Source organism: Apteryx mantelli, chromosome 8 (assembly GCF_036417845.1).
Source record: "Apteryx mantelli isolate bAptMan1 chromosome 8, bAptMan1.hap1, whole genome shotgun sequence".
Taxonomy (NCBI): domain Eukaryota; kingdom Metazoa; phylum Chordata; class Aves; order Apterygiformes; family Apterygidae; genus Apteryx; species Apteryx mantelli.
Window position 1 is genome coordinate 20,894,351 of NC_089985.1, and position 20,360 is coordinate 20,914,710.

The 20,360-nt window shown below is 37.6% G+C and overlaps 2 protein-coding genes across 4 annotated transcripts; one reads left to right on the forward strand and one right to left on the reverse strand.

Moving 5' to 3' along the window:
• Window positions 1–201: 201 nt before the first annotated feature.
• Window positions 202–6,911, reverse strand: TRMT13 (tRNA methyltransferase 13 homolog). Of its 2 annotated transcripts, XM_067300850.1 has the most exons (11): window positions 6,721–6,911; window positions 6,492–6,538; window positions 6,333–6,399; window positions 5,424–5,486; window positions 5,230–5,299; window positions 4,656–4,762; window positions 3,482–3,649; window positions 3,080–3,152; window positions 2,048–2,122; window positions 753–1,182; window positions 202–409 (listed from the first exon to the last, which is right to left on the reverse strand). In XM_067300850.1, exons 1-11 carry the CDS (start codon window positions 6,874–6,876, stop codon window positions 214–216), a joined length of 1,452 nt encoding a protein of 483 aa, XP_067156951.1. In that variant the 5' UTR covers window positions 6,877–6,911; the 3' UTR covers window positions 202–213. The 2 variants fall into 2 exon arrangements, with proteins under 2 accessions (XP_067156951.1, XP_013816756.1); XM_013961302.2 differs by lacking the exons at window positions 6,333–6,399; window positions 6,492–6,538; window positions 6,721–6,911 and adding an exon at window positions 6,109–6,317.
• SASS6 (SAS-6 centriolar assembly protein) lies at window positions 6,884–20,305 on the forward strand. 2 transcript variants are annotated; one of them, XM_013961304.2, is made up of 17 exons: window positions 6,884–6,993; window positions 8,441–8,501; window positions 10,446–10,525; window positions 11,590–11,694; window positions 12,796–12,967; window positions 13,920–13,997; window positions 15,125–15,244; window positions 15,358–15,549; window positions 15,747–15,941; window positions 16,299–16,388; window positions 16,477–16,656; window positions 17,280–17,361; window positions 17,834–17,943; window positions 18,154–18,276; window positions 18,585–18,676; window positions 19,129–19,217; window positions 19,316–20,305. In XM_013961304.2, exons 1-17 carry the CDS (start codon window positions 6,926–6,928, stop codon window positions 19,399–19,401), a joined length of 1,923 nt encoding a protein of 640 aa, XP_013816758.1. In that variant the 5' UTR covers window positions 6,884–6,925; the 3' UTR covers window positions 19,402–20,305. The 2 variants fall into 2 exon arrangements, with proteins under 2 accessions (XP_013816758.1, XP_067156948.1); XM_067300847.1 differs by lacking the exon at window positions 6,884–6,993 and adding an exon at window positions 7,971–8,107.
• The last annotated feature ends 55 nt before the right edge of the window (window positions 20,306–20,360 follow it).

The following is a 20,360-nucleotide window of genomic DNA, read 5'->3' on the forward strand; positions in this document are numbered from 1 at the left end:
AATTTCAAGTACTCTAAGGGATTTTATTTTCCCATTGACAAGAACTGGTTTGCATAGTTGCAATTCCCAGTGAAACTGGGAAATGTAAAACCTTTTCCTGGGTTCAGGAAAGACTTGATCAGGTTTTCTGTAAGCACTGAGTGTGTGAGTAGGTTTTTAATAATCTAGTAAATTTTGTAGGTTTTTTTCTATCAATTCCAAATCTATTTCCTGTCATGCAGTTGGCTCTGGTATCCAAGACTGCCTTGGGACAGCTGTCAACAGTATATTCTCCAAGGACACAGCAGACTCTGTATAATACTGTAGTGCGGCCTTATATCCTCTTTGTTGTAAATATTCAATCCGTCCATGGTCAATCAACAGTTTACAGAGGCAACCTATCTCCTTTCGCTCTTCAACAGTAAGTAGCCTAGTTTCAAAAAAAAAAAAGGGGGGGGGAGGGGAAAAAAGGACAGCATGTATTAGAGGAATAGTTTTATTAATTAACTTTAGTAGTTAAGCTTAGAAGAATGACTCAAATCATTGTAAGTGCATTTCAACTTAGGCAAACATGGCTGTCTAAATATTTTGAAATGTACATCCATTACAATTATGTTTTTAAAGTACAATGTTTCTATAAAACATGCTTCTATAAAATGAGTCATATAAATGTTTCTGTAAAATGAGTCATTCTGAGGACCCACAACTACTTTAGCGCTATATATAATTTTGCTTTTCTGCAAGATTTCACATGCTAGAAAAAAATCACGTACCCTTGCAGAGTGTCAGAACCACCCTCTGTTTTACTGTATGCTTGGTCATGTTCTTCTGTGTTGTTAGTTTGATCTTCACTCTCTTCATCATTCATAGAAGATTTGGTTATGCTTTCTCGCATGCCACAAGTGGCCCAGCTACTCATTCTCTGATAATAATGAAACTCCACTGGACCAAGTCCTACTGATTTAAAGAACTCCCTGCCTACATAATGTGTCCAATCACACCTGTGATGGCAACACAATGCAATAACGATTCCAGCTACAGGCTTAGAGTTTTCTAATGTATCCTCTTCGTTCCTTTCATTATCAGTAGAACTGTTAGAAGCCAGCTCTGTCTTATCACTCTTAGAGCGTTTCGGTACAGGCTCTTCATTTTCTCCATCACAGCAGGTTGTGTAACTTTCAACCAAACATCTCAAAGCAAGATCTGGGAAAAAAAAATAGATGTACTGAAAAAATCTAGTGAACACTGATGATGAACACTGTGCCATTATTTATACAGCCTGTATAATGGTTGGGAATGTTCTTCCCACAAAGAAGAAAACTTAAAAGATAACTTAAAAATTACAAGCATACATAAATGAATATTATGAGACCTCTGGAACAAGTAAGGGCTAATTACCTTGAATATTTGTTCTACCCAAGTCTATTAGATATATTTTGGTTAACAGAGTGACTTCATGTAAGAGAATCTCCTCCCTGTAGAACATGCATAGAAGTTTGACATCAAGAACACAATCTATTTAATACGCATATATACGTCTTAAATGCTTGATAGCACCATCTTTGTAATAGTACTTATATGTGCATGCAGCTATGTCATATTTGAGATGTCTTTTTCCACTTACTAGGGATATAACATTAGAAAAAAAATGCATTAGTTGAAAATTATCAGGACAGTACAATGTTCTTCTCATATCTTTACGTAGGATATGTGTTCAAATGGAGCCAATCAAATTTTAGAAAGAAAAATATTTCAGGATAGAGATAACAGTGTAAGAAAAGGATACTTTTAGTGGTTTACGAATACATGAAAAAAACCTCAGCTATTCTTTGTTTTACTCTATAAAATTAGTAAGGTTTTACTCCTGTCCAGAGTAGCCTTGTGACTACTATTATCCAATCAGTGTTCCACTGAAGTCAATAGATATTTAGAATATTAACAGCTACATTCACCAACAAAAGGCTAGAGGGAAAGAAAAGCATTAAAGAACTGTTTGGAAGATCATTCCAGTCAGATTATAAGATTTAGCATGCTAACTTTCTGTAGTTAATATATATATAATTCATACCTGTTGCAGCACCGCACAAATGCTTCCCAATTCCTACCAAGGGTAGTTTTTTTTCCTCTAAAATAGGTACCTTATCTGAAACAAACAAACAAAAAACAAGCCCAGAACTTTTATTATTACAGTTAAGGCAATATTTTTCTGGATAATATAATTTCAGCACACTCAGTACAAAAAAGAATAAATGTTTACCACTACTAAAAATAGAGTGGTCTGTATATTGAAAGGGCAGACATTTGTAAGCTATCAAAGGGAAAATTAATTTTCTCACACAAGTAAAAAGAATCATAAGCTGTGCCTGAGAAGCATATTCTTCTTGTTCTTAAAGAACTCAACATTATCCAAAGGCAAAGAATGTACTGTAATGCTGTTACGCATCGGAACAGTTTTGCTTCTGAGCAGCAACAATAATATGTAACAGTAAAATGATGCATCAGAGAACTTTGGACTGATTTTCCTTAACAGAATTATCTGTAATCCAGAGATTAGCTGCAGCTAAATAGTAATATAAATACTTTGCCTTTTATTAAAATACACTACTTGAAATACAGGATTTTGTATTTATGCTGATTAAGATAGTTACTTTTATCCAGTTAACCATGCTAGGCTTTCTATACTACCTATGAAACATAAGCATGACTTTAATGCATCTCCTGTTGCCAGGTGTTCCCACATATTCTTCACAGGTTCTGCAGTAATATTTGAGATTTGCTTCATTCTGCACAGCTAAAATAAACAACGCAAAGGTATATAATCCTGCAACTTCTAAAAACCTTTAAAAATGCTTTTTTTGGGTTGGTGTTTTTTACCCATAATTAAATCCTATAAACACCTCCGAGCAGAAATTTGTAAATCCTCCATTTAATAATTTAGAGATAGAAACATACCATTAACATGTCCAAGAAAACACTGAGAATAATCTTCAAAAACTGATAAATTTATGCATGCTACACAGAAATGGATCTTGGACTCTGGTATTCAAAATCCATAATTAAGCCTGTATCTCAGAATTATGCAAGCCAAGAATGAACTTACTTAAACATAAGTGTTGAATATCAACTTGAAGCCTTTCAAATATGGAATCTTTCCTTTTATGTTTTCCATCCACCTGCGTAAACAGAACTATGATTAAGTAGCACTGGCCACTAAAAATTATAACTCCGCTTCAGTTATCAATACTTGCCTTTGTCCCTTTCAAATACACATTTGCATGTTTTCAACATCAGACACCCGGATTTTTTTTTCTAATAAAATTACTTTGGCAAAGTATAGAATGTAGACAATCACACTTCCAAAAATCTTAATGTTTCAAAGGCTTTATTTGACCAAGGTAGGTCATTTCATTGTTATTTTTGAAGATAAAAAGCAAATGCTACTATCTTCAGTAAGAACAGTTTAAAAATTATATTCTGCTAATGCGACAGTATTCTGGCTTACCTTGAATCTTGCGGTTGCTCTTTCCACAAGCAAAAACTGAACATTTTCAGCATTTTGCAAGGCAATATCAACCCAATGAGACAGCTTTCCTCGCCCAGCTCCAAACTCAACAAAACATCTTCCTGGACCAAGCAAATGTAATTTTTCCATGTTACCTAAAATAGAAGCCTACAAACGTCAAAGAATTATTTATGAATCAACCAAATATATACTGTGTATGGTAATGTCTTCTAGAAAAATGATTATTCCACCAAACTGCAGAATGCTTCTTCAAGTTCTATTCTGTAATAACTCCTGACACCTCTTCCATGACGGTAAGGGAAAAGATCTTGTGTGTACAGAGGAAAGGGATGAGAAATTCTAGCTAATCAGCATCATGCTGCCCTTCTTCCACTTCCCACAAAACACCATCCAGAAGTTTTTAGAATGGATTTCTGGAATTGGGTACACGTCACAATAGTGTTCACTGCTGATTCTCAAAGTAGCCATCTAAAATATGGGTACTGCATGAGACATTTGTGAAGCATCACTGTCCTTAGAGCCCTGTCTATGCCTGCTACAGTTATGCATTTTTTAGTGCAATGGAAAGTAGAGGGCAGGAAAGAAGTACAGAAAAGAGACATTTCTCCTATTTTATATTTTTTTCTTCCCAAAACTTTCTATTTTCCTACAGTATGCCATCCATCTCCCTTAAAATTCCTACTATATACACAAAAAAGGTCAGAAGGCAAACTCAAACTAATTCTTTTTATGCATCTTTTATGCACTCATTTTTATGCATCTTCCCACAACTAGGGAATTTAGTCTCATGTCTTATAGAAAAAAATAAAAAAATTCCTGTTACTTCTTAGTAAATATAATATTTTACCTTTGTAGCTTGAATTTATTTTAAATCAACATAAAATAAGAATATATAAACAATAACTCAGAAGAACCCCAAAGAGTTTGTAATTTATTTCAGGATCATAATAAACTTTTGTTACTAACATTTAACAACAAAGCAGCTATTCATAGATTCTACCTACAGACTAATATTTGAAGAGCATATACGTATATCAGATTTCCTCTATATGAAGTGACTAGTATTATGCACTCACAACAGTTGGAATTTACAGCTGTATGTCTAAATTTTTTTTAGAGATATCTATAGCTATTAGTAAGACAATGACCATACCTGTTGTTTCAAGTGTTTGAAAGCAGATTCTCCATTCTTTGGGTCATTTAGGGCTTCTTGTAAAGCCTGATGGGACAGTATTTGTTCCTTAAGGTGAAGTTCCAAGCCTGCATGCAAATGCAAACCTTTTAGGTATAGGTTTCCAATTTAAAGGGTTTCTGTTTTTTTAAACACATATATTAAAATGTTCAGACATGAGCCTAATTTGTGGCACTAACAAAACACACTGTTGGGAGCATGAATCTATCATCAGATATTTATAGAAGAGCTGCAATGTTATCTCTAGTGATATTTGAGTGGAGAATCAACACAAACAAAAAAGGTAGGGAAATAAGCTATATGAATGAATGATCAATGTTTTACCATTCTCTCAATCTATTTTATTCTTCTGAGTAAAATCTAGCTATGAGGATTGCCTACATTTTGATGATAATTATTCCAGATGTGTTAAATGCCAAATGTATGCTTCTCTGTCAACCTTTTCTCTTCATCGATACTTAACAGCAAAAACAACAATGAAATATTTAATCAATTCTATTTAAAACATCTTATTTTCCATATTAAGTAAGCTCACCATTACTTGCTTTTTTCAACTTGGTAATTAAGTCCTCCAGCTCTTCTTTAGATAGAGAAGAGACAGGCATCTGTTTAAGAAAAAAAAACAAACAGATAAATACAAGACTTTTATATTTGCCAGTTTTTTAGTTATATGACAAATTGCAACATGTTATATAGGGATCAAGCTTTAGAACAAATAAATGCACTCACTTGTATTTCTGGTATTTCTGCTACATCTTTTAAACCTGCATTAATATCTTGAACAAAGTAGACCTTTAAAAGAAAGAAAATAAATCTGATTCTGTTTATTACCATGAAGCAAAAAGCTAAATTCTTCCATGTTTTTACCACACTGTACATGGCAATAGGAATCCACTGCAAAAGAATAAATTCCAAAGAAAATTCTGTTTTCCTAGGGAAAGGTCTGATCCTGAACCCCCAGTAGCAGTGACTACTCTGACACATTTTGACAAGATTGAACATGCTCATAAGAATTAAGCTGTTACTGCTTACTAGGCTGAATCCAGCGACAACTTAAAAGTTTCCCAGGTAATACTAAAGGTGCACTCCTGATAAAGCTGAGGGAAAAGAAGCCCTCTTCTGTCTGTTGAGACAGACATCCTATCCCTTCCTCAGCACCGGCTGCGAGGGCCAGCCTAGCTTTCCCCAAATCCCTGCTAGCTGGAGCAGGCGGGCAGGTGGCTAGGGCAGCCAGCTGCCAGAGGCAAGAAAACACCCGTAGCTTCCCTGCTCGATTTGCTTCCCGAGAACAAGCTCTCCCCGAGCCTCTAAAATGAAAGATTTGGAGGCGTTGTGAGAGCCTGTTCTCAGAGAACGTTTTTGAGAAAAAAGAATTCAGCATTTTTATCTATAGCTAAGAGAACTGAACAGTTACATTGAATTGCAATGGAAGAGGGCCTAGAAGACCAGGAGCACGGCCCATGAAGTCCACTTTAGCAAGCACTTATTCAGTTTCTGTAGCGTTTCCCACTGTAGCACTCGTTAAGATTGCTGTTTTCTTGCTCATGGCTGCCATCACCATCATAAATCTATGCAGTGCCGAAACGTTTGGAGTCTTAAATCTGAGATGAAGTGATGCTGGATTTATGCTGCACTTACTGGCTTTGGCTTTTCTCTTGAATTACATTTTTTTAAATGCTTTTGTAGTTGGTCTTCATATACAGTGCTAAAATACAAGTGGAAAGAAATGTAAGTGACAGTATTTACAATGGGAACATCGCTGATAAAAAAACAGGAATTGTATTTACATGTACTTACTGTTTTGGATCAAGAGGGCAGGGAATTCTTTTTCTGTCGTTTTCTTTCTAGTTTTAAGGGAAGAGCATTAGCACTTCAGCACGCAGCCAGCGCTGCCGTCTCAGCAAAGCCGCTGAGGGGCAGCGCACCCGCCCGCCCGCCGCAGCTGCCGGCGAGCCGGGGTTCCCCCGCCCGCCCGGCCTTCCCCGCCGCAGAAGGGGCCTGCGGCTCCGCCAGGCGAGCCCGGTACCTCCTGCTGCCCGTGCTCCCCGCAGAAGCGGCGCCCGGGAGCCGGCACCATCTTGCAGAACCGCTTCTTCCTCTCCACGAAGTGGGCGCACCGTCCCTTCTGCGGCGCGGCCATCTCAGTCCCAGCACCCTCTGCGGCCGCCGGCTCGGCCTCCATCTTGAGGCTCCTCCTCCGCGGGAGCCGAGCGCCAAACTCAAAGCGCAAGATGGCGGCGGAGAGTTTGTTCAACGGGCCGGTGTGCGTGCAAGTGCGGTGCCAGGGCTGCGAGGAGAGGTGAGGGGCTGGCTTGAATAGCGCCGTGGGCTCTGCCGCGCTCTCATTTCCGGCTGCAGGGAAGCTTTGCCTTCTTTGGGAGAGAGGCGACGGGCTCTTCCCCCCCGCTCTCTTCTTCTTGCCGCTCCCCGCCCTCCAGCTGCGAGGCGCTGCCCGCAGCGCGGGTGGGGAGCTGAGTTGCTGCTTGCGCCGCTCCTGGGCCTGTGTGTTGGAGGGAAGGAGGGTGGAAATCAGTGAGGGCCGGGGCGGCTCCTCGGTGGGCGCTTTGGGAGGGTGGGAGCATTGGTGGGGGCAGAGGAAAAGCGCCCGGTGTTTCTACAGCGACGCTGCGGGAGGAGGCGGCCTTCCCCACAGGCGGCCGCGGGCTCGGCTCCCAGCGGGCCCCGGCAGCGCTGCGGGCCCGGCCGCGGCCTGGGGTGCCCGGGGAGGCGTCTCCGCCGCGCCGCCTCGAAGCCCGCGGCCTCCTGCAGCGCGTCGCCCCCGTCGTTAGCGCCGGCGGGACTTAGGTCTCAAGCGGGTTTCGCCGAGAGGTGAGCGGCTGTCGGCGCTTCCGTGCGGCGGTGCAGGGGCCTCACGCAGCCTTAGCGGCCGCGCTGGGCAGCACCGGGCTGGGCGCCGGCGGTGGACAAAGCCCGGCGGTGCCGCCTGTGGACCCCATGTTCAAAACGTGGTGAAACTAAGAAATAGGGCCTTGCCCCGGCGGGCAACGTGCGCGAGTCCGCGGGCCGCTCGGGCTTGGCGGCGCCGCACTGCGCGCAGGCTGGCTGCCCGGGGGAGCTCTGTAACCAGGTAACTTCCCGGGTTGCTCAACAAGAAGCGAGTGGAAACCAAGGTAGCGCTGTTTAAATGATAAACATAGGCGGTGGGGGAAAAGCGTGTTGTTTTCATTAGAGTTAGGAAACTAAAACCAGAAATTCTATCGTGGATTATCACGTTGCTCTCCAAGTGTTTTCTTTTCCAGGAGGTTTGCAAATAGGGATGTGACAGACGTGTTGTGTTGCATTTCTAGTTTGGGACAGCTTTTCATGGAACAGCCAAAAGCTTTTTTTTTATCAAAAAAGTGCCTCCCTGCAAACTTCTCTCCCTGTGACCCCAAAGCATGGCAAAAGTGTTGGTATGACAATTTGTGAAAATGACGATTTCACTCTGGGAAATTGGAAAATTTCTGCTGAAACTTATTAACAAAAGTTTTAGTTTTGGACAAGTAAGAGCACTGGAAACTTCAGCCAATCAAAAAACCTGACCTGACTGAGGGGCTGTAATGCTAACTGAAATTGTGGGCCTTTCAGATTCCTTAATAGTAGTCATTGTTAGGAACTTTCTTGATATTTTTGCCTAAATTTTTATTTTCTAGATGTTGTCTGATTCATGTTATGTACCTAGGAATATATGTTATTTGAGGAATGTTTTCTTGATTTGTGAATATGTTGCCTTTTTTTGTACACAGGAGAGTAAATGTTCGAGTGAATATTGAGCTACTATCAATTTCTAATCCTGTTCATAAAAAGGTGCGTTAGTTATTTGTGTCATTCAGTCTTGTATATATTTCACTGTATAATAGGGAAAATGGGCAAAGGAAAAGCAGAATAAGATTTTAATATGTCTGTTACTTGACCTCATTTTATTTTTGGTAATGTTTATTGAATAATTCAGTTGGTTTGATATGAAGGCTTTTTTTTTTCTTGCCTTTTTAGCCTTCTTTCTTAATTTCACTGTTTCATTGATCTAACTAAACTTGAGTATTGGGTATTTGAAGACCCTGACAAGAAGCAGAGTTGAAGCATAAGAGCAGTTTTGCTTTAAATATGCTCAATTCTTATTGAAGACTGTAGAACAGCAGTTGTCTTTTTTCATTAGTTAGGAACAGAACTTCACAAAGACAACTCGCTTGTGGATGCAATATTTTGCTTTTTATCAATATAGATGTTAGCATCTTTGAACGTTTAGGGTTCATCCCAACATGATGGGATGGGGGTAAGAAAGAAGTAGTGAACTAAATTTGTAGTAAAAAGGATTTTTGTGAAATATTAGGGAAAAAGATCTTCTTTCTCTAGGAAAAACAGCATGAAATTGCTATTGGAGGTTATAAGATCTGTTTTATTGTATGTCTAACTTTAAGTCTGCCATGATGTTAAGATTGTTGATAGTCATTAGTTAGTGGTAGGGTTAATGAAGCAATATTTGTGTGTAAAGCAGTACGGCATTTTTAAAAGGTTCTGCTAAGTGTTATAATATGAATATTAAGTGTGAAGAAGTGTTCAGTTAAGGACCATGTACCTGGAAATCCAGTTGGGTTCATCATTTTTAGACTGATAACTTCCTACACTTGGATCAGTGCATGGGAAATAAAACCAAACAGGCTTTCTTACCGCACTTGATAATATGCACTGGGTTCCTTCTTGGGACACTTACTCTGGCTGTTTTGTGGTGGCAGGAGTTTTAACATAAACTAGCTACTTAGAAAAGTCCCTAAGTTTGCTTATACTACAAGAGTTACATCAGTGTTTCTGGTATCTGATTTACCTAAAATTGTTTCAATTCATGTGTACGTACATGTGCTACAGTCACACTTCACATTTATGTTAGAAGAGCTGATCAGGTTTCTAGTCTCTTTTCTTCCTCTCTGTTAGGAAATACTATATTCTTCACGTAGGTTTGAGCCGCGTTGCTAGAGAGCAGGTGCCTGGGCCTAATGCTCCAGGTGTTTTGCATAGCCCCAGCCTTGTAGTGCAAGACTGGTATTTACAGAGAAGGCAGCTTTTCCAAAACACTATTTTTGATCTCTAGTGATCAAATTGGCTTATTTTTAAAAGCTAAGCAGTGTAATGCTACAATTTTCCTGATAGGCTTACCGGACTTTAGCTGTATGTGATTTTCTTTTGCTTAGCTAAGCTCTGTGTTCAAATATATAAACTGTTTAGGAGGTATGTTCTCAAACTGCTGAAAGTATGTCTTAAAAAAACTTGTAGTTTTAGGGGAGGACGAGAGATGCATGTTGAGTAAGATTTTACTCCTTTTTAGATACCAGAAACAGACTGGGAACAATGCATTAGTGATTTACTGTAGCGGGCTACTTACTCAGAAGTGGGATATACACATTATTTCATGCTGGGGAAGCATAGTGAATAGTTTCCTTTCTGTTAATTAAAAAAATAATAATAATAATAAAAAGATTTTGAAATCTTTGCTGCTGAAAGCTAAAGGGTTTTCACCTGGTTTATTTTTGTGAGAAATAGTTTTGCTGTTTTTCCCATTGTAATATTTAAAAATTGAATTGTGTTAAATGTTAACTTTTTTCCCCTTCTAAATTATTTGTCACAACTGTAGCTTATTTTTGGTAAAAAGTAAAAATATTTAATATACTGTTTACAGTATTCATTTATGATATTTAAATGATCCTTACAGAATGGTTTATAGTATTTAAAATCATATTTAAATATCTTTCTCTTTAGGATTTAGCTGTCCGATTGACTGATGATTCTGATCCTTTTTTCCTTTATTATCTTGTCATATCTGAGGAAGATTTTCAAAGGTAAATGAAGTTATAATGTATCGTTTGTGAAACATTTAGAAATAGCAATAATGAAAGGATATTTTAATCTTAGAAAGGTCTACCTTAGAATTTAGGTTTTCAGCATTTTTCATCTGTAGACATTTTTTCTTTTTCAGTATTTTGGTAGTATTGTTCTCTTTGACCAGCCAGTGAAACAGTTGAAGTATAGGAAAGTGGTTGGCTCAGGCTTACACAGATGAATGAGAGAATCCTGGTGTTAAGTTCCCTGCGTAGCTACAGTACCACAGTTTTATCACACTACTTGCACCTTCTGTTTATCATCACTACCTCTTATAGATTGTTGTGTGTTTGTAAACTATTTACAGAACTAATTGCAAGAGGAAAGTCTATTTGCATGAACACAGATTTACAGAATTGGGCCTTTGCCTTATGTTTGTTTTGCATTCTAATTGCAATGGTGTGTCTCAGTTTATTGTAATTACTCAGAATTTGATCACTGGATTTGGGCACTGGGCATGAAGAGTTCAGTTAAAAAAAAAAAAAAAGATCAGCGTGTGGTCATGGTCAAAAGGCAGTGTTTGTAAAACATGTTCAGAAGAAATGTTTCATTATGTAAGATCTGACTTACACACACCCTGTTGAAAATCAGTTTCTGCCTTTGAGTTTAATACATCCATAGTGAGGGTGCACAAAATAAGCAAGTAGGCAGATAAAATCTTTGAATGATTGAATCTCCCCTAATCTGCAAAGCATTGTCCTTTGCTCCTTCCACATGCCCCTGCCTGATAGCCTCACCATACTGTGCTGTAAGGAAGATTCTTACTTAAAGGAATATATTTGTTCTGCCACAATAAACTCTTTTGGTGCAGCCTATTTGCAAGAATTCTTGAAGTTAAAAATAACCTCTGGTGATTATTATCCAAGACATGATCACATTTCTTCTGTATTCAGGGTTGAAAATAACATGCTAGCAAACTTTAATAGCATGATCAGGAAGAACTCCTTCTGCTAGTGTAAATAAAATATTTCATAAATAACACCTATATGTAATGTTAATGTTTGTTTCCTATCTCTTTACATAGTTTAAAATCCCAGCAGGGTCTCTTGGTAGACTTTTCTGCTTTCCCGCAAAAATTTATAGATCTACTTCAACAATGTATTCAGGAACAGAAAAAAGATATCCCAAGGTAGGTAATAAATGGGTTAGGTAATAAATGGGTTACCATATATTTGTGTGTGTGTGTGTGTGTGTGTTTCAAGGTCTTAAAATACATTTGTCAAACACTCGAAGACTGAGAATAGTCAGTAGAACAAGGATAACTTAACCTTACCCTGGAGGCGTCTAAATATCGATCAGTGGAGGTTGCTGACAAAGCCTGAGTCTCAGGAGGCCTGAGCAGTAGTATCGATGTTTAGTAACGGTCTCCCTATCTGAGCTGAAGATAAGCTGGCAGATGTGTGAGGATGCAGCACTAGGGTCTGCTGAACAGCCGAATGCTAGGAAGCTAATCTGAATTTGAAGGACTGAGGAGTAAAGCTTTCAATTTCACAGGAGCAGGCAAGGTTATAAGGTGTCCTGATAAGGGCTGTCTCTGTCACTTTACCTAAATTGAAAGACTGTTTCTGTTTTGTGTTTTTTGTCCTTAAGTGTCATCATGTGCCCAAATCTGTTGTGTTACCTGGTGTACAGGCTCGGAATTACCCCCTTCCCCCCCTCCCCCCAACAGTGCTTAATTCAAAAATAAAAACAATTATGTAGTGTAGTGTTCAGATATTAATATGGGAGGGGAAGACCTACAGTCTACTCTTTTCTATGGTAGCATTTTAGTATGTTATTTTCTGTGTGTGAATACTGAGAAAGCCCTGTCTAGATGGCCTATCTCTGGGAGTTACACCGCTTCCCAAAGTACGTATTATGTGCTGTGAATTTTCTTTGGTAATGGGATACATAAGTCAGGAATTTGTTTTCCTTGTGAATTTGGTTACGAATGCCTTATTTGATTTTTGGATTCCTAAGTCATTAGGTGGGCTCTTGAAAATTTTACAAATAACTTATCTGATTAATTTCGTACATTTGTAACAAAGTGCAAGCATTTTAGTTGTTACTTATTTGTAGTATCAACTACAACGTAGGCATTGAATTTATTTTTTTCAAAGAAAAACTGAACAGCCTTTTTATTACATGTATAAGAGTATACTTTATTTGAAAATAGCTTGTAGGATCTACAGGTAATTTCAGTAAAGAAATATGTACTGAATGTGTTGGGTTATTTTTGTTTTTCCCCTAGGTTTTTGCTGCAGTTAGTTTCTTCAGCATCTGTTCTAGATCACACACCTGTGTCTTTAAATGTGGTGGAGACAAACCCTTTCAAACATCTTACACATCTCTCTCTCAAATTCCTACCAGGAAATGATGCAGAAATAAAGAAGTTTTTAGCCAGCTGTTTGAAATGCCTTAAGGTAGAGTGAAGGTTTGTCATAGTTGCATCTAGGCCCTGATACTGTATGTCTTTAAGCATGTTTTCAGTCTTACTGCTTCAAAAGCGTGTACCAAATTGTGTGAATTGTGTTCTGGTTTATTTTTTGTTTTAGTTCACATATGACATTGCATGCAGTTATTTGGGTGTGTTATAAAACTAAATTGTTACTGTCACTGTAGCAATGAAAATATTACACGCGTACGAATGCTATAATTTGAACTGGCAGAAAATCAAGTATTTCATACATGCAGTGCATGTAGTATGCAGCTGTTGAATGCTTCAGCATTTCTTGCTTCATAGCCTTGTGCTGACTGTCAGTCCAACTGCAGAAGTGAAATACTGTGAACTTTGACTCTTAATTCTGCAGCTGGCTCAAAGGAAATGTGTGTGTATAAAATTCTAAAGCTTTATGGCCTTCAAAAGACTAGTCTCTGTAAACAACAAATGAAAATTGTAAAGTTGGTGCAGTTTGGTAGCATGCCAGGTTTTATTTAATAATTAATGATCTCACAGTTAGATTAAACCCTTTGGCTATTGTCTGTATTTAAGTTTCATAGATAGAATGGAATTTCTCTTTACTGTGCTGCAATGTTTATAGCCACCTGATAAGCTATTGTAACAAAATTTACAGTATTTCTGTTCATGTTTGTTCATGCAACTCCTTTGTAAATCTTTATGATAAGCTCCTGTTTTCTTATAGAAATTTGATAAGGGTTTAATTCGGGATTTTTACCTTGTGAGCTAATTTTTTTTTTTAACTTATGAATTATATCTTACTCTATGAAGTTTATTTAAAAAAAAAAAGTTTTGCCACAAATGCAATAGATATGTGGTTGCTTAGACAAGATATGTTGATACAATGGAAGCTGAGTACTTCTTGTATTTTAGAAGCTAAAATACAAGGATTTGAGTTGATGTCAATTTATATATAGGAAGACAAAGAGATATTGGAACAAAAGCTTAGGAAAACTGAAGAGGATTTTACCAGGCAGTTGAGCTACACTCAGCAGGTAATGTAAACTTTACCTTTCCTGTTGTAAATTGCTTGTACTTTACAGTTTAGATGAACTATGCTATATGTGAACCCACATCATAAACTGTAGAATTCCAGTAGGAAAACTTATATAATCAAAAAAAATCAAATTCGATCTTGTTTTTTTCTTTTTTTTAAACCCTGTGGAGAACATACTTCTGGTGGGCTGGCTGGCTGTGAGGATTAGCCCCTGCCTAGCCAAGACAGTGGACTTGGGAGTGAGGTGAAGGGAAAAGCACAAAAGCAGTCTATTGTCACTTTTCTTAAGGAAAAAGTGAAGCATACAACTGAACAACAACATTTAGTTCTTACTGTTGATTTTTGTACAACCGTAATTTATATAGCAGTGCGTGTGTGTCTGTCTGCACACACAAATATGTGTGTGTGTATATATATGCTAATGTAAAGGCACATATTCTCTACATATTCTGTGAATGGTTGGAAATCCTTGTATTTCCAAAAACTGTGAAGCTGTGATAGATAAATCAGAAGTCTTGATGTTACCTTACTGTGCCACTGTTTGATTTCATAGTGGACCCAGCAGTGACTTGACATTTGTGTTTAAAGAGGATGATAGCTACAGGTCAAGGTGATTTTTGACCACCATGAAACAGAAAAATTCCATTAATGCTCCTCTATTGTAGCTTTTTTGGGGGGGGGGGAGATGTTTATCTAACTCATTTTTTGCAGCTTCTATGCAATTGGAGCCACTAAATTGTATTTGCTGAATTGGAATGCAGCATCACAATTTTAAAAGAGAAAAGATGCTGCTATTTCTTTTTCTATCTGCTAGAGCACTTTTTATTTAAAACTTTTAGAATATATAATGCTGGAGACTGTTGGCAAACTGTTTTTTAGTCTTAAGTAATGATCAGAAGATGATAAAATTGGGAATGAAGATTATTTTATCCAGAATGTCAGAAAGATGCTGATTAGCTTCTCAGTGTCTTACTTTCCTGTTTGTAGAATGAACATACATTTTAGTGTCTGGTGTGGAGGTTCAGACTTTTTGTAATAGCCTCATGTCCTTTTAAGAAGCAACTGTAAAGGATCATTCAGTATTGATACTTAATTTTTCAAGACTCTTTATGCTTTGTCAAACAGAGCTTGTCAGAAAAGAGCCAAGAACTAGACAAACTGAAAAATGAATGGACAACATATACCACAGCTCTAACAAACACACACACACAGGAACTGACAAATGAAAAGGAAAGAGCTCTCCAGGTATGACAACAGAAAAGAATCAACAATAGTCTTATACACTACATTAGTAGTTTCTTGGTTTAATTTTCAGATTTACTGGACAACTACTTAGTTTGCTTTGCTTCTTATTACAGGCGCAAGCTCAGTACCAGCAACAGCATGAACAACAGAAAAAGGAGTTAGAAAGTTTGCATCAGAAGAGTATTCAGCAGTTACAGAACAGACTCTCAGAACTGGAGGTCATCAATAAAGATCTAACAGAAAGGAGATATAAAGGAGACTCCACAGTTAGAGAACTAAAAGCAAAGCTCTCTGGAGTAGATGATGTATGGCTTATTAATTTCCATAACCAAGCTTCTTATTTTTTAGAGCATTAACACTGCCTGCCTATGCATGTAATATATTGTCAGATCAACTGAAAATATAGCATATTTACTGTGTCTGTTCAGCTCCTCTATATCTGTTTAAATTACAGACTTCTATTTTTTTTCTTTTTTAAAAAAAGTTCTTCCCAACATTCTAGGAATGCCAAAGAGCAAAGCAGGAGGTGCTGTCACTGCGTCGGGAGAATACTACTCTGGATGCTGAATGTCATGAAAAAGAGAAGCTCATTAATCAGTTACAAACACGGGTTGCTGTTCTGGAACAAGAGATCAAAGATAAGGATCAACTGGTTTTTCGAACAAAAGAAGTACTGGATGCAACACAAGAACAAAAGGTTCCTTTAAGTTTCAAAAGAATTCTCTCTAAAGCTCTGTAGAGCCTTGTTATAGATTACCAAATGTTATGAATGTAGCAAGTTTCCAAATGCCATTTAAAGATGCTAAATTTTGGCATCAAAAATATGCTTCAATATTTTGTGCTACTTCAGTAAACTTACAGTGGTACATCTTGTAAACAAAAAAAATGGATGAATTGGGAGGTCCCTTTATCATTTGTTTGAGATACAAGGCTGAATTTGTTGTAAAGACTGGATTAATGCTGAAAGAATTACTGAAGTTCTGTTTAAAATCAGAAGTGATGTCTATCACGTATCTGTCATTAGCACTATAAAATCTTTTACATTCTTTTAAAGGTGATACTAGAAGAGAGTACAGAAAAGAAGCAAAGTCATATCGAAAAACTTGAGACAACAATTAAGTCGCTGTCAGCTGAACTTCTCAAGGTTTGTTGAGCATGTCACTATCCTTATGAAATGTCTTCCTTTATTTTTAGGTGTTACTTATTTTCAAAATATCTGATGGTTTTTATAGGCTAATGAAATTATCAAGAAATTACAAGGAGATTTGAAAACTCTAATGAGTAAATTGAAGTTGAAAAATACAGTAACAATTCAGCAAGAAAAACTGTTGGCAGAAAAAGAAGAGAGACTTCAAAAGCAGCAGAGAGAACTGCAGGAAACTGGACAATCTCTGCAAATGAAAGAGCAGGAGGTACTGTGATAGACTAACCCTCTGTCTTGTAAACACTATTGTGTGGAGTGTGTGGATTTTTTTAAAAAAACTTAAAATATTTTATAAACAAGAACAGTCTTAATTTTTTTGATTCCTCTCCAGTAGTTAACACACTTGTTTAAATGTATAATTAATTTTGCGTTTTTTCATGACAAACTGATTTGTAAAAGACATCCATCCATATGGAAGAAAACTAAAATTGCATTGCTCAGAGTACTAAATAACAGAATAACAAATGCCTCAACAGTCTTTAGAGGCCATATTCAGGTGAAAGCTGGTGAAGGGGGAAAGAACAGGAACAGAGTGAACTTGTCTTTCTCCCCTTAGATATTCCCCTGCTTAAGATCCTTTTATTATTTACCTGTAGAAAAGTTAAGGTTGGAAAGGTCTCTGGAGGTCACCTTGTCCAATCTCCTGCTGAAAGGGTTTATTTTAAAAGAATCATCATACTACTTCTATATAAAACAGGATTCAAACTTCTGTAAATAATCTTAGAGGAACTCTTTCAGATTCCTAACCTTTTAATTTATACTATAATTTTGCTTCAGTTTCTAATAAGTAGTATTCCTGATGGTGTTAAAATTAGTATGGGAACATTGCAGGTTTGCAAGCTACAAGAACAGCTAGAAACTACAATACAAAAACTGGAAGAAAGTAAGCAGTTATTAAAAACCAACGAAAATGGTAAGTTTACATCACTTCCTTTCTCCTTGTGTAGAACAATGTAATAGTTGTTACTGAAAATTAATGGAAGGCAAATATTGAGCTGTGAGTATTGTCAGTTTAGCAAATAAGTTTGTTTGCAGTGGGTGTGCAACAACCTAGAGCTGCAGGAATACTTGTTTGCAGCTGGTGGTTGTGGTTGCTTGGGGGTGACAGGCCACCTCTGGCAGTACGCTACCTTTAGCTTAGCTTAGCACGGACAGGAGGGAGCAGAATGGCATGTGGTGGGGAAACTGCTTGGATAAAAGCCTTTTCAGGAAACTAGGACTTCTAGTGATGCTGGAGCTTACAGAGGGGAAAAAAACAAAACAAAAAAACCCAAAAAACCAGACTGACTTGTCACTTTATTGAGGAACTGCTACTTGCTATTTTATTTGTAATAGGTAGGAAGCGAGCTTGTTGTTGTTGTTGATTTTTCTCCTCCCCTGTGCAGTAATCACATGGCTAAACAAACAGCTGAATGAAATTCAGATGGCAAAGAAGTCAGAGACTTCTAGCAGTCCACATGGTGGTGGTAGGACTGGCACTTCACCTCAAGGCATGGTAAGATGCAAGTATAAATAACATATGGTTACTATGTAGTCATTATTTCCTGGAATCTGTAGCATAAAAAAAGATGCTTTCATGTTCTTTTGGACCTGTAGCCTATTTTTATGAAATACACTTGTTAATTTTGGAATTTTGAATTGCTACAGAAAGTTATTTTAAGTTGTTGCTTGCTTCTCTAAACACTTATTTCTGTTTGTCTTGCAGCTTGACCGACCATCCTTTCCTAGCTCAGGAGTCAGTCATCCCATTTCTCCTTTATATGCACTCCAGAACTTTCCTGAACCAGCATGTAGGAAAAGCGCCAACCCACAGTGTCCGGGACCAAAGGCAGGCATTATGACTTTTTTTGTTTAGCTAAAATGTGAGAGCATAAAATTTCAAAGTGTAATGTTTGAATCTTTCCCAAAATGCATACTGACTGTATATCCTACTGCTGTTAGACTCCACCTTTCAAACACGCACTTTTATCACTGTTAGCTGGTAATAAATAGCAAATGCCTGTTTTAGGGCTTTTCTGCATGCTATACTGCACACAAGTGCTATGCAAGGTATAGAAACATTCATCCCTTGTGCACTGGGTGCACTGTCATACCTGGAGATGCTCAAGTTATCCTGTAACTCTTCCCTTTCTGCAGATTCAGTTTAACCCACAGCTTCCTAAAATGAATCAATGTGCAGATGCTCAGACAGTGACTGCTGCAACTGGTCATCCAGCAAATAAAGAGAAGTGAGTATCTATCTGTTGTGCTTTTTGTTTTCTATAAAGCCATGTCTTCTATGCCTGTCCAGACCTGAACAAAAAATGTGCACTGCCAAGCTAGTTCTGTGAGCTGCCTTTATCCAGCGACATGTTAATGAACTTACTCAGCCTGACTTATCGATGTCAAACTCAGGTCCATGCTTTCAGGAGTAGGTCCTGAGGAACAGCAGCTGTGTGTCCCTTCTGATGCTGTAGCTACAACTATCAGGTGATGGACCAGTCACAAAGCTCCAGTAGTTCTACACTGTTCTTATCTACTCAGTGATGGTTTATTTTTGTGTGTTAGAATCCATAGGAACTTAGTAGTTTCAGTTATGTGAAACTTTTTTTTTGAGTCTCTACCTGCACTTAATGCATTGCTAACTAACTACAGTTACTCTAGATTTTTAAGTGTTCTTTAATTATTTACTTATTTCTAGTGATAATTTTGGGCTGGAACCAAAGTATTTCAAGAAAAAAGATGACAGCATTCCTTTACGAGGGCTTAGTCAAAACGCACTTAATTCAGGTACGTGTGAAAACAGTAGAACAAAACCTTGTTTCAATGTATTTAGAGGGCAATAGTGATGGCTGTATGAACAGTATCTTATTTCTGATCTTTGACAGAGTATTTGAAAGCCTACTTATCAACAAAAGCACAACCATCACCAAAAGCTGCAGTAACAACAGCCTCTGCTTATTTTCCTGGATAGTAGACAGTGTTTTTAAAGTAAGAGTTCTTTAACCCATTCAGGGGATTTTTGGATGTCTTATAACTATTAAATAACTCACTTCTTACAGGTGTTGTATCAATGTGACCTGACTCTTTAGTAAGATCAAATCTGCTTTCTTTGAGAAAGTTAGTTATCTTGACTAATTTAGATGACTTTTCAAGTCAAAACAGAGGGGGGGAAAAAAAAAACTTATAAAGCAGTCTCAGCCTTAAAGGCAGCATCTCTCTAGTTAGTCCTGCACCGAATTTTGACTTGGTATTAGACAACCTATATAGTCTTCCTGAAAAAACATGACTTCTTGTTGTAGGAATTGGCAAGTGTGGCTCTGTAAGATGAAAGGTATACTCTGGCATTCCCTGATCAATAGGGAACATACTTTTGTATGAGTACTTTTCCTGACTTATTTCAGAGAGGGGATAAGGCAATATTTTCCAGCAGTTTCTGGAACATGTGCAATCCTTCCCTCCATTTTAATTCTGAAAATTATTTGCCTGATTTGGGAAACAGGTTATTTGAATAAGTGCACCTACACTTGCAAATAAGCTGGTTAATACTAAGGATCCTAAATAGTGGAATCATGTTATAACTTCATTCTATGCCTTTTGTTGCTTGGTGTCCCAATAAAGAACTGGCATGCGAGTATTTCTAACACCAAAATATGTATTTTTCAAAGACCGCTTACATACTTCTAGTTCCTAAGTATCAAACTAAAGGAAAAGGTATGAAATCTTTAAGTGCAAACAAATGATTGTATATTTAAGTGACTTGTCTTGCAGTGTAAAATGTGTATATTTGTTTATAATTATCATTCATGTTAATGTATATCCACTTGTTTGGAGATGTACACATTTCAGTGGAAATATTAAATGTTTTTTTATATCAACTCTGTTCCAATTAGTTACTCTAACAAACTAACATCATTTCCACTCTAGTGAAAT

Excerpts from the sequence above, each read along its gene's own strand:
- TRMT13 (XM_067300850.1), bottom strand. The coding sequence starts at position 6,876 with ATGGAGGCCGAGCCGGCGGCCGCAGAGGGTGCTGGGACTGAGATGGCC. Across the intron at positions 4,763-5,229 it reads GTTGAAAAAAGCAAGTAATG|GCTTGGAACTTCACCTTAAG; the intron begins GTGAGCTTACTT and ends ATTTGCATGCAG. Across the intron at positions 2,123-3,079 it reads TATTCAACACTTATGTTTAA|ATAAGGTACCTATTTTAGAG; the intron begins GTAAGTTCATTC and ends TGTTTGTTTCAG.
- SASS6 (XM_067300847.1), top strand. The coding sequence starts at position 8,019 with ATGGAACAGCCAAAAGCTTTTTTTTTATCAAAAAAGTGCCTCCCTGCA. Across the intron at positions 11,695-12,795 it reads CAGAAAAAAGATATCCCAAG|GTTTTTGCTGCAGTTAGTTT; the intron begins GTAGGTAATAAA and ends TTTTTCCCCTAG. Across the intron at positions 16,657-17,279 it reads TGCAAATGAAAGAGCAGGAG|GTTTGCAAGCTACAAGAACA; the intron begins GTACTGTGATAG and ends GGAACATTGCAG.